Here is a 13,022-nt window from a genome sequence, read left to right on the forward strand (position 1 = left end):
TAATATAATAGATAAAAAGGGAAAAGAGGAGGCCAGGGAAAAACAACTCAGAATCCATGAAAATAGAATCAGAGAAATAAGTGACACCATGAAATGTTCCAATGTCAGAATAATTGGAATCCTGGAGGGAGTGGAGAGAGAGAGGACTAGAAGATGTATTTGAGCAAATCGTAGCTGAGAACTTCCCTAATCTGGGGAATGAAACAAACATTCGAGTCCTAGAGGCAGAGAGGACCCCTCCTAAGATCAAAGAAAACAGGCCAACACCCCGGCATGTAATATAAAACTTGCAAATCTTAGAACCAAGGAAACCATCTTAAGGGCAGTTAGGGGGAAGAGATTCCTTACGTACAGAGGGAGGAACATCCGAATAACGTCAGACCTATCCACAGAGACCTGGCAAGCCAGAAAGGCCTGGCAAGACATATTCAGGGTACTAAATGAGAAGAACATGCAGCCAAGGATACTTTATCCTGCAAGGCTTTCATTTAGAATGGATGGAGAGATGCAGAGCTTCCACAACTGGCAGAAACTGAAAGAATATGTGACCACTAAGCCGGCCCTGAAAGAAATATTAAGGGGGGTTCTATAAAAGTAGAAAGACCCCAAGAGTGATTTACAACAGAAATTTACAGGGACAATCTATAAAAATAACATCTTCACAGGCAACATGATGACAATTAATTCATATCTTTCAATAATCACTCTCAATGTGAACGGCCTAAATGCTCCCATAAAATGGCACAGGGTTGCAGATTGGATAAAAAGACAGGACCCATCCATATGCTGTATACAAGAGACTCATTTTGAACCTGAAGATACATCCAGACTGAAAGTGAAGGGATGGAGATCCATCTTCCATGCCAGCGGACCTCAAAAGAAAGCTGGGGTAGCAATTCTTATATCAGACAAATTAGATTTTAAACTAAAGTCTGTAATAAGAGACACAGAAGGACACTATATCATTCTTAAAGGGTCTATCCAATAAGAAGAGCTAACAAATGTAAAGATCTACGCCCCCAACATGGAGCATCCATGTACATAAGCCAACTGTTAACCAAAATAGAGTCACATTGATAACAATATGTTAATTGTAGGAGACCTCAATACTCCACTCTCAGCAATGGACAGATCATCTAAGCAGAAAATCAACAAGGAAACAAGAGCTTTGAATGATACATTGGACCAGATGGACCTCATAGATATTTACAGAACATTCCACCCTAAAACAACAGAATACTCATTCTTCTCGAGCGCACATGGAACTTTCTCCAGAATAGACCATATACTGGGTCACAAATCAGCTCTCAACCGATACCAAAAGATTGAGATTATTCCCTGCATATTCTCAGACCACAATGCTCTAAAACTGGAACTCAATCACAAGAAAAAATTTGGTAGAAATTCAAACACTTGGAAGCTAAAGACCACTCTGCTCAAGAATGTTTGGGTCAACCAGGAAATCAAAGAAGAACTTAAACAATTCATGGAAATCAATGAGAATGAAAACACATTGGCCCCAGACCTATGGGATACTGCAAAGGCAGTCCTAAGGGGGAAATACATAGCATCCAAGGCTCACTCAAAAAAATAGAAAAATCCTGAATTCACCAACTAACTCTACACCTTAGGAACTAGAGATAAAGCAACAAACAACGCCTAAGCCACGCATTAGAAGAGAAATAATTAACATTAGAGCAGAAATCAATGAATTAGTAACCAGAAACACAGTAGATCAGATCAGCGAAACTAGAAGTTGGTCTTTGAAAGAATTAATAAGATTGATAAACCACTGGCCAGACTTATCCAAAAGAAAAGAGAAAGGACCCAAATTAATAAAATTATGAATGAAAGGGGAGAGATCACGACTAACACCAAGGAAATAGAAACAATTCTTAGAAATTATTATCAACAACTATATGCCAATAAACTGAGCAATCTGGATGAAATGGAGGCCTTCCTGGAAACCTATAAGCTGCCAAAACAGGAAGAAATTAACAACCTGAATAAGCCAATAACCAGTAACGAGATTGAAGCAGTGATCCAAAACCTCCCAAAAAACAAGAGTCCAGGGCCTGATGGATTCCCTGGAGAATTCTACCAAACATTCAAAGAAGAAATAATACCTATTCTACTGAAGCTGTTTCAAAAAATAGAAACAGAAGGAAAACTTCCAAACTCATTCTATGAGGCCAGCATTACCTTAATCCCCAAACCAGGCAAAGACCCCATCAAAAAGGAGAATTTCAGATGGATATCCCTGATGAATATGGATTCCAAAATTCTCAACAAAATCCTAGCTAATGGGATCCAACAATACATTAAAAGGATCATCCACCACGACCAAGTGGGATTTATCCATGGGATGCAAGGGTGGTTCAACATTCACAAATCAATCAATGTGATAGAACACATTAATAAGAGGAAGGAGAAGAACCATATGGTCCTCTCGATTGATGAAGAAAAAGCATTCAACAAAATGCAACATCCTTTCCTGATTAAAACTCTTCAGAGTATGAGGATAGAGGGAACATTCCTCAAGTTCATAAAATCCATCTATGAAAAACCCACAGCGAATATCATCCTCAATGGGGAAAAGCTGAGAGCCTTTCCCTTAAGATCAGGAACAAATCAAGGATGCCCACTCTCGCCACTATTGTTCAACATAGTACTAGAAGTCCTAGCAACAGCAATCAGACAACAAAAAGAAATAAAAGGTATTCAAATTGGCAAAGAAGAAGTCAAACTCTCTCTTCTCACAGGCGACATGATACTTTATGTGGAATACCCAAAAGACTCCACCCCCAAATTACTAGAACTCATCCAGCAATTCAGTAATGTGGCAGGATACAAAATCAATGCACAGAAATCAGTTGCTTTCTTATACACTAACAACGCAACTGTAGAAAGAGAAATTAGAGAAACCATTCCATTTACAATAGCACCAAAAACCATAAGATACCTCGGAATAAACCTAACCAAAGAGGTAAAGGATCTATACTCTAGGAACTACAAAACACTCATGAAATAAATTGAAGAAGACACAAAAAGATGGAAAAATATTCCATGCTCATGGATCGGAAGAATAAACATTGTTAAAATGTCTATGCTACCCAGAGCAATCTATACCTTCAATGCCATCCTGATCAAAATTCCAATGACATTTTTCAAAGTGCTGGAACAAACAATCCTAAAATTTGTATGGAATCAGAAAAGACCCCAAATCGCCAAGGAAATATTGAAAAAGAAAAACAGCTGGGGGCATCACGTTGCCCGATTTCAAGCTATATTACAAAGCAGTGATCACCAAGACAGCATGGTACTGGCACAAAAATAAGACATATTTACCAATGGAACAGAATAGAGAACCCAGATATGGACCCTCAATTCTATGGTCAAATAATCTTTGACAAAGCAGGAAAAAACATGCAATGGAAAAAAGACATTCAATAAATGGTGCTGGGACAATTGGACAGCCACATGCAGAAGAATGAAACTCAACCATTCTCTAACACCATTCACAAAGATAAACTCAAAGTGGATGAAAGACCTCAATGTGAGACAGGAATACATCAAAATCCTAGAGCAGAACATAGGCAGTAACCTCTTTGACATCGCCCACAGCAACTTCTTTCAAGATACATCTCCAAAAGCTAGTGAAACAAAAGCAAAAATGAACTTTTGGGACTTCGTCAAGATAAAAAGCTTCTGCACAGCAAAGGAAACAGTCAACAAAACAAAGAGGCAACCCACAGAATGGGAGAAGATATTTGCAAATGACACTACAGATAAAGGGCTGGTATCCAAGATCTATAAAGAACTTCTCAAACTCAACACCCAAAAAACAAATAATCAAGTCAAAAAGTGGGCAGAAGATATGAAAAGACACTTCTCTGAAGAAGACATACAAATGGCATCCTGATCAAAATTCCAATGACATTTTTCAAAGTGCTGGAACAAACAATCCTAAAATTTGTATGGAATCAGAAAAGACCCCAAATCGCCAAGGAAATATTGAAAAAGAAAAACAGCTGGGGGCATCACGTTGCCCGATTTCAAGCTATATTACAAAGCAGTGATCACCAAGACAGCATGGTCTGTCTTGATGAAAAAATGTGCATCATCATTAGCCATCAGGGAAATCCAAATCAAAACCACAGTGAGATACCACCTTACACCAGTTAGAATGGCAAAAATGGATAGGGAAAGAAACAACAAATGTTGGAGAGGTTGTGGAGAAAGGGGAACCCTCTTACACTGTTGGTGGGAATGCAAATTGGTACAGCCACTTTGGAAAACAGTGTACAGGTTTCTCAAAAATTTAAAAATAGAGCTACCCTATGGCCCAGCAACTGCACTACTGGGTATTTACCCCAAAGACACAGATGTAGTGAAAAGAAGGGCCATATGCACCCCAATGTTCATAGCAGCAATGTCCACAATAGCCAAAGTGTGGAAAGAGCCGAGATGCCCTTCAACAGATGAATGGATAAAGAAGATGTGGTCCATGTATACAATGGAGTATTACTCAGCCATCAGAAAGGATGAATACCCAACTTTTACATCAACATGGTTGGGACTGGAGGAGATTATGCTAAGTAAAATAAGTCAAGCAGAGAAAGTCAATTATCATATGGTTTCACTTATTTGTGGAACATAAGGACTAGCATGGAGGACATTAGGAGAAGGAAGGGAAAAATGGGGGGGGGAATTGGAGGGAGAGATGAACCATGAGAGACTATGGACTCTGAGAAATAAACAGGGTTTTAGAGGGGAGGGAGGAGGGGGGATTGGTTAGCCCGGTGATGGGTATTAAGGAGGGCACGTACTGCATGGAGCACTGGGTGTTATACTAAAACAATGAATCATGGATCAAAAACCAATGATGTATTGTATGGTGACTAACATAACATAATAAAATTTAAAATAAAATAAAATAAAATAAAGTCTTTATATCCTTATAGATCTTTTGCTTAGATGATCTGTCCATTTCAGTAAGGGGGGTTTAAAGTCTCCCACTATTATTGTATTGTTGTTGTGTTTCCTTGCTTTTGTTATTAATTGGCTTATATAACTGGCTGCTCCCATGTTAGGGGCATAGATATTTACAATTGTTAGATCTTCTTGTTGGATAGACCCTTTAAGTAGGATATAGTGTCTTTCCTCATCTCTTATTACAGCCTTTGGTTTAAAATCTAATTTGTCTGATATAAGGATTGCCACCCCAGCTTTCTTTTGGTGTCCATTAGCATGGGAAAGCATTTTCCACCCCCTCACTTTCAATCTGGGGGTGTCTCTGGGTCTAAAATGAGTCTCTTGCAGAGAGCATATCGATGGGTCTTGTGTTTTTATCCAATCTGATAGCCTGTGTCTTTTGATTGGGGCATTTAGCCCATTTACATTCAGGGTAACTATTGAAAGATATGAATTTAGTGCCATTGTATTGCCTGTAAAGTGACTGTTACTGTATATTGTCTGTGTTCCTTTCTGGTCTATGTTACTTTTAGGCTCTCTCTTTGCTTAGAGGACCCCTTTCAATATTTCTTGTAGGGCTGGTTTTGTGTTTGCAAATTCCTTTAGTTTTTGTTTGTCCTGGAAGCTTTTTATCTCTCCTTCAATTTTCAATGACAGCCTAGCTGGATATAGTATTCTTGGCTGCATGTTTTTCTCATTTAGTGCTCTGAATATATCCTGCCAGTCCTTTCTGGCCTGCCAGGTCTCTGTGGATAGGTCTGTTGCCAGTCTAATGTTTTTACTATTGTAGGTTACATATCTCTTCTCCCGAGCTGCTTTCAGGATTTTCTCTTTGTCTCTGAGACTCGTAAGTTTTACTATTAGATGTTGGGGTGTTGACCTATTTTTATTGATTTTGAGAGGCATTCTCTGTGCCTCCTGGATTTTGATGCCTGTTTCCTTCCACAAATTAGGGAAGTTGTCTGCTATAATTTGCTCCAATATACCTCTGCCCCTCTCTTTCTTTCTTCTTCTGGGATCCCAATTATTCTAATGTTGTTTCATCTTATGGTATCACTTATCTCTCGAATTCTGCCCTCATGATCCAGTAGTTGTTTATCTCTCTTTTTCTCAGCTTCTTTATTTTCCATCATTTCGTCTGATTCTCTCTTCTGCCTCATTTATCCTAGCAGTTAGAGCCTCCATTTTTATTGCATCTCATTAATAGCCTTTTTGATTTTGACTTGGTTAGATTTTAGTTCTTTTATTTCTTCAGAAAGTGTTTCTCTAGTAACTTCCATGCTTTTTTCAAGCCCAGCTAGTATCTTTAAAATCATCATTCTGAACTCTAGTTCTGACATCTTACTAATGTCCATATTGATTAGGTCCCTGGCAGTCGGTACTGCCTCTTATTCTCTTTGTTGAGGTGATTTTTTTCCATCCTTTTCCAGAGGAGAGTAGATGAATGAGAGAACAAAATGCTAACAGGGTAAAAACGACCCCAGAAAATATACACTAAACAAATCAGAAAATACCTGAACAGGGGAAAAGAAAGGGAAAGAAAGAAAAAAGAAAAAAAGAAAAAGCTAAAAACAAACAAAAACAAAACAAGAACAAAACAGAATATGATCAGATATGATCAGGCTGGTGCATAGATCAGTGCCACACACTACATTTTGGGTATATTTTGGTCTGTTAGAAGAAAGTGCCTCCCAAAATTTTAAAGGAAGAAAAACTTATATATGTACAAAAATAAGGGTTAATACGATGAAGGGATGGAATATGACTGTAAAGATGAAAATTATAAAAGATTTTATAAATGGAATTGATAAGAAGTTGGTTGAAAAAAGAAAGAAGAGGATTTTTTAAAAAAAGGAGAGAAAGTGATCAGGCAGGAGACTAGAACAAAGCCATACACTAGAGATTTAGGGTATATTTTGATCTGTTAGAAGAAACTGTATCTCAAAATTTTAAGGAGAGAACAACTTATATATATATATGTATATATATATATATATCATGTATATATATATATACCATGTATATATATATATACCAAAAATAAGGGTAACTACTATGAAGGGATAGAATATGACTCTAAAAATGAAAAATAAAAAAAAATTTTTAAAAAAGAGATTGATAAAGTGTTGATTGAAAAAGGGAAAAAGAAAAATTCAAAAAAAAAAAAAGGAAAAAGAAAGTTTAAAAAAATTAACTTTGAAAGACTAAAGAATCATGGGGAAAAAGCCATGAATTCTATGTGCAGTATTTCCCTAGCGCTGGAGTTCTGCCAATCTCATTGATCAGTAAACTTGGTCTTGGCTCGCTGTTCTTGCTGATCTTCTGGGGGAGGGACCTGTTGCCGTGGTTCCCAAATGTCTTTGCCGGAGGTGGAATGGCCCCGCCCTTGCCGGTCTGGGCTAAGTAATCTGCTGGGGTTTGCTCTCCGGAGATTTTGTTCCCTGCAAGTTTTCTGCACAGCTTTGGAGGACAAGAGTGAAAACAGTGGCTTCCCAATCTCTGCCGGAGGAGCTGAAAACTTGGTGTCCTGCTCCTCAGTGAGCCCCAGAGAAAAGCAATCACTCCCATCTCCCCGGTCTCCGGCCACACTCCGTGCTCACCCAGCCTGTGACCCAGCATTTCTATCTCTGGCACCCGACTCGGTGTGGAATCTCCAAACCCAGAAGAGCCCTGTGGTGCACTCCCATGCCTCCCCTCCCGGGGGAGGAAGGGGAGTCTCCCCAGATTTGCTGCTTGTTGGGTTCCTGCAGGAAGAACAGTGGCCCGACTGTGCCTCGGATCACGGTTTATGGCAACCCCGAGCTGAGAGCCCGCGCCTTGGCTCTGTCTCTGCAGCCGGCTTCCCTGCTCCGATACCTGGGAGTTCTGCTGCACTCAGGCACCCCTAGTCTTCCTGTGACCTCAAGCGTCCTGAGACCACACTGTCCCTCAAGGGTTCCACCCCCCGCTTAGCCACTGGAGCGACGTCCCTCAGTGGAGCCAACTTCTAAAATTTCCGATTTTGTGCTCTGCTGCTCTATTACTTGCCAGAAGCGGCCGACGGAGGACCCCTCCCCCGCCGTCTATCCTCCTGAATATCTCTTCAGATTCACTTCTCCGCATGTCCTACCTTCCAGAAAGTAGTCGCTTTTCTGTTCAGAGAGTTGCTGCTCTTCTTTTCTTCGATCTCCTATTGAGTTCATAGGTGTTTAGAATGGTTTGATCCCTATCCAGCTGAATTCCTAGGACCAGACGAAATCCAGGTCTCCTACTCCTCCGCCATCTTGCTCCAAGGTATACAATCTTAGTTCTTAGTCTGAGGATACCCATGGGTTTGATACAGGAGATGTGGGAGAGTACTGATTACTGATTACTCAGAATGCCAGCCCTTTACTTGTGTGGAGAAAAAAACTATAAAGAATTACATGAAAATATTAACGGTGGTTGTCTATCTATGGTGAGAGTTCAGGACAATTTCATTTGTACTTTTCCATGTTTTCAAAATTTACTATTATTAATACATATTGCTTTTATCCAAATATATGGCTGTTGGGTTAACATATGTTAAGATATATGTAGTGTATGTATATATGCCATATACGTCAAAATATTTTGTATCAATATATATTTATATATAATTCTTACTTGGCTAATGTTTTCTCTAGATTCTTCTCAAGTCGCTGCCTTGGCTAAAACTGCCAGAATCTTTTTCAGACTCTTCTAGTGTTTACCAAACCATGAAATCTGGGTAGAATGTCTTTTCATGTGAGTGGGATTTGTTTTGCTTATGTGTTTTTATCATGAGAGGAATTTGCTGAGATTTGAGAATAGCGTGGAGACTTCTCTCCCCCATAATTGGTTTTATCTGTTAACTTTATACAATGAGTAAATCTCACTATCTCTCTGCCATCTTTTCCAGGGAGTTCTTAGCCTCAAATTACAGTGAAACCTACTACTCCACAAGAGGAGAGGCCATCACCAGCTATCCTTCCACCATGGTATCTTATGGAACCTTCCTATTTCTCTTTTCTGAAATTTCCTCATGTGATTTTGAAACCCAATTTAGCTTTATACGAAGCTTCAGAAAATGTTATGTCAGAAATGAATCTTACATTGAGTACTGTCATTGAATTATCCTAGAATAGAAAACATGACCCTCCAGACTCTAAAGGAAGCTGATTACTGCCTAACAAGCAAATCAATGACTGTTAATGTATTTTTCTTTACTAAACTGACTTCTATGTACCCAAAAGGGTGTTAAGTCTGGAGGAAGGGCAAAGCAGTGTACAAAAGCAGTATAAGACACCCTGATAAGATTGTCATCAAGCTAAATGGATAAAACCTAAAGACATGAAACAGTTTTAAAACCTACATCTAATTGACCCTTACATGAGTCATATTCCCTGGCCTGGGACTTCTGATGCACCAACATTGAGGTCTTTCCTATTTCCAAATGAGTTTTTGTTCATTTATCATTAATATTATTCCAGTGGATACAAGTTCTACTTTTACAGTCTTCCTTCCCTTTCCTCTGTAGCCTTATTTTTTTTAACATTTTATTTCATTTTATTATTTTTTTACCTTTTTTCCACTTTTTAAATTTTATTTATTTTTTTATTATTATTTTTTTAAATTTTATTATGTTATGTTAGTCACCATACAATACATCATTAGTTTTTGATGTGGTGATCCATGATCCATTGTTTTAGTATAACACCCAGTGCTCCATGCAGTACGTGCCCTCCTTAATACCCATCACCAGACCAACCAATCCCCCCTCTCCCCTCCCCTCTAAAACCCTGTTGCCTTCTAAACAAAGATGACATTGTTCTCTTTTATCAAAAGTATACTTTCTGAAACTTATTTCCTCTATGTAAGGCATGAGTCAACTATGAAATGTAAGTCATCATGCAATCTTTGTAAAATAGAAATGGAAGAAAACTGAATAACATTATTTTATGCAAGGGGTGGTTGTTGGCCTGTGAGGGTCTGAGGTCACATGGGATCGTGCCACACATAGGCAGGAGTTGAACAGATGGATATAATGGGAAAGGTGATTACCTGACAGAACCACTGTAGGCAGAGCACCAAGTAGGGAGTGACAAGGATACCAACTTGACTGAAGCACAGCAGCAGGAGAGAAGGGCTTGAGGAGGCCTGGTTGGAGAGTGAGACTTAATTTTAGCAATCATCAAAAACATTGGCATGATTTCATAGGAAAATTGTAATAACAACCCAAGAATGGTAGTTTGGTAGAAATTTTAGGATGGATTAAAGGAGAAATATTTATAAGGAAAAAGGTCACATTTCTGAGGCTGGATTCATCAACTAAGAGCTGCTAAATTTGTGAGGGAAGAATCCATATACTGCTTAACAAAATGTAATCACGCAATTAAAAGGATTCTAAAGGAGTTTCAAAATTTTCCAAATGACAGGATGCAATGAATGAATACATGAATATGTGTACAATTTGTGACAATGAAATGCTGATGTATTGTGAACATAAAATATGGATAAGTTAATATTTATGTAATATGAATATGTGTACTTATATCAATTGCCTCTTCCTCTATTTTAGGATCACTGTTTTTACCAAGGATCCATCATACATGAATTCGATTCTGCTGCCAGTATCAGCACATGTAATGGTCTGAGGTATTGCACAAGTATCTAGTTTGTTTATAAGTTTGCTTAATGGATTTTCAGAGACATTTGCTTCTCATCTTTCTAACAACCCTATAAATCGAAACATTAATGGGAAAAAGCTACTGTATATTTTCACCATGAATATCCATTCTAGCCCATTGTTACGTTCATTTTTGACAAAAAGATGTCTAATGCACAGCCCTAAGCAAGACAAGTTTTTCAGTATATGATCAAGGGATTCAGAGTTAGAAGACTGCTGGGAATCATCTAGCCTGTTCTCTCATGTTAGAGACACTGAAATCAGAGACTTGCCTCTGAGCATCCAATTTGCTGGTGATAGAATTCAATCCAAAAACCAGGCTTCCTGATTCTAGTCCTGTGAATCACCACACATTTCACACATTTTTAATAATCAGGAGTTAGAGTCTTTAGAAATTAAAGTTAGAAGTAAAGCCTATTTCAGTTCTCTGTAGATCTTGGGCTTAAGAGTAAAGGAGGAAATGTGGGGTAAAGGGTAGAAGAACAAGAAACTTCCACCTTCATGTATGTGTACTTTACTTGAGTAGATCCCAATATATTCAGGAATAAGAACACCTTTAATGACAAAATTTCTAGATAATAGTTATTTTACTGTCATATATTTACTCTACAATTAATGCATGATGGACATAAAAGATTCACAAAATGTTTGCTATAACTCTGAGACTTCAAAGTAGGAATTGAACTGTCAAGTTTCTGAAAATCTAGATGAGTTGACTCTTACAAAAGTTATTAACTCAAAGGCCACATGTCACTTCATCTTTTTATCACTCAGAATACCTGAATACATGCTCATGAGGCCTTGGTCTTATAGTTTCCATTCTTAAATAGGTGAAGTCAATAAAATGGAACAAAAGAATAATTGTGAGAAATATAGAGGTAAAATGGAATACATCTTGAACATACATCACATTTCCATTTTCTGTAGGGGATTCTTCAGGGTATATGACCAAAGGTACCTCATTGAACCAGTGAAATATTCAGATGAGGGACAACATTTGGTGTTCAGATATAATCCAAGGATACAGTATGCTGCCAATTATTCTTGCACAGAACTCAATTTTACCAGGACAAATGATTCAAAGGATGATATTAAAATCATGGAAGACCTCAAAATAGAAGTAAGTGCTTTATTTTTAAATCATCTTAATGCCAGGAAAAATGTCTCTTATTTCCTTTTTTATTTCAAAACAGAGAGATGAGCCCAACTAATGAAGTGTATGTGCTACCTGAGTCTTACTCTTCATTGTTTGAAATCTAAAATGTCAAACATTTTTTTACCATTTTTTTTTTTACTATTACCATGTTCATTCCCAGGGCACCTGGGTGGCTCAGTTGGTTAAGCATCTGCCTTCAACTCGGGCCATGGTCCCAGAGTCCTGGGATGGAGCGCCGCATCAGGCTCCCTGCTCAACAGGGAGTCTGCTTCTCCCTCTCCCTCTGTCCCTTCCCCTACTTGTGCTCGTGCTCTCCCTCTCTCTCTAATAAATAAATAAAATCTTTAAAAAAAAGAAAAAGAAAATGTTCATTCCCTACAGTAAATCTTAATTCGTCCCATCAAATTTTAAGGAAAGGGAATATTTACAACCGTACATAGAGATTTATAGCATTAGGGCTATAAGTGGTGGAAAGAATGAAATTTGCAATGTCTTGAAAGCTCTCCTAGATAATGTCTTCCCTTGTCTTCACTGCCATTTTTTCAGTTGGGGGGAGTTGATGATAAGTCAGGATCTCCCCCTTTCATCAGTCCAAATATTCTAATTATTAATTATTAAAGATAAGTAAGTAATAGCAACTTCAATTTCTGGTGGGATGACTGCACAATGAGAGTCCTCTGTGTTTTAGGCTTTCCTGTACAATTAGTTCATATCACTTCAAATCCCCAGTAGGTGTCAGCCTTTAAGATCCATGAGTGCCCATCTTCTTCACATATCCATGGTCCAGATTGTGTCGGAAACTTACTAGGTGCCTAACAGATGTTTCTGATTTACTCAATCAATTGATACATAATTACTTAGTTCACACACAGAATGACTTAGTTAAATCTTTGTACAATATGCCTCTGGTTTATACTCAGATAATATGCATGCATCTTAATGCATAACACTGAGAGCTGAAAACAGAATTTTCTGGAATTGGTGACTTATAAAATAAAAGATCTATAATATAAATGTATAACTTTTATACATTTCTTTGGAATTGAGGCTACTGTAAAGTAAGAGATTGGGAGACAGGAAAGGAATAGAAGGAGTCCAGTCAGTCCTACTAGCCAGTCATTCCTATGTTTTGTTCTCCACTATTGGTAAGTCTTTTTTATATGAGCTTACTTAGTAAGCATTTACTTTATAAGTAAAAAAAAAAAAAACTAAACATTAAAAAAATGT

At 38.0% G+C, this 13,022-nt stretch overlaps 1 protein-coding gene across 1 annotated transcript in view; it reads left to right on the forward strand.

Annotated features, from left to right (window-relative positions):
* The window catches only part of ADAM7 (ADAM metallopeptidase domain 7), a 108,516-nt gene that overhangs the window by 35,401 nt on the left and 60,093 nt on the right, over positions 1–13,022 (forward strand). Inside the window, exons 4-6 of the mRNA XM_021698760.1 lie at positions 8,873–8,951; positions 10,532–10,608; positions 11,567–11,759. Coding sequence (XP_021554435.1) covers positions 8,873–8,951; positions 10,532–10,608; positions 11,567–11,759 — 349 coding nt within the window. The remainder of the gene's footprint in view (positions 1–8,872; positions 8,952–10,531; positions 10,609–11,566; positions 11,760–13,022) is intronic.

Source organism: Neomonachus schauinslandi, chromosome 2 (assembly GCF_002201575.2).
Source record: "Neomonachus schauinslandi chromosome 2, ASM220157v2, whole genome shotgun sequence".
Classification (NCBI taxonomy): Eukaryota; Metazoa; Chordata; class Mammalia; order Carnivora; family Phocidae; genus Neomonachus; species Neomonachus schauinslandi.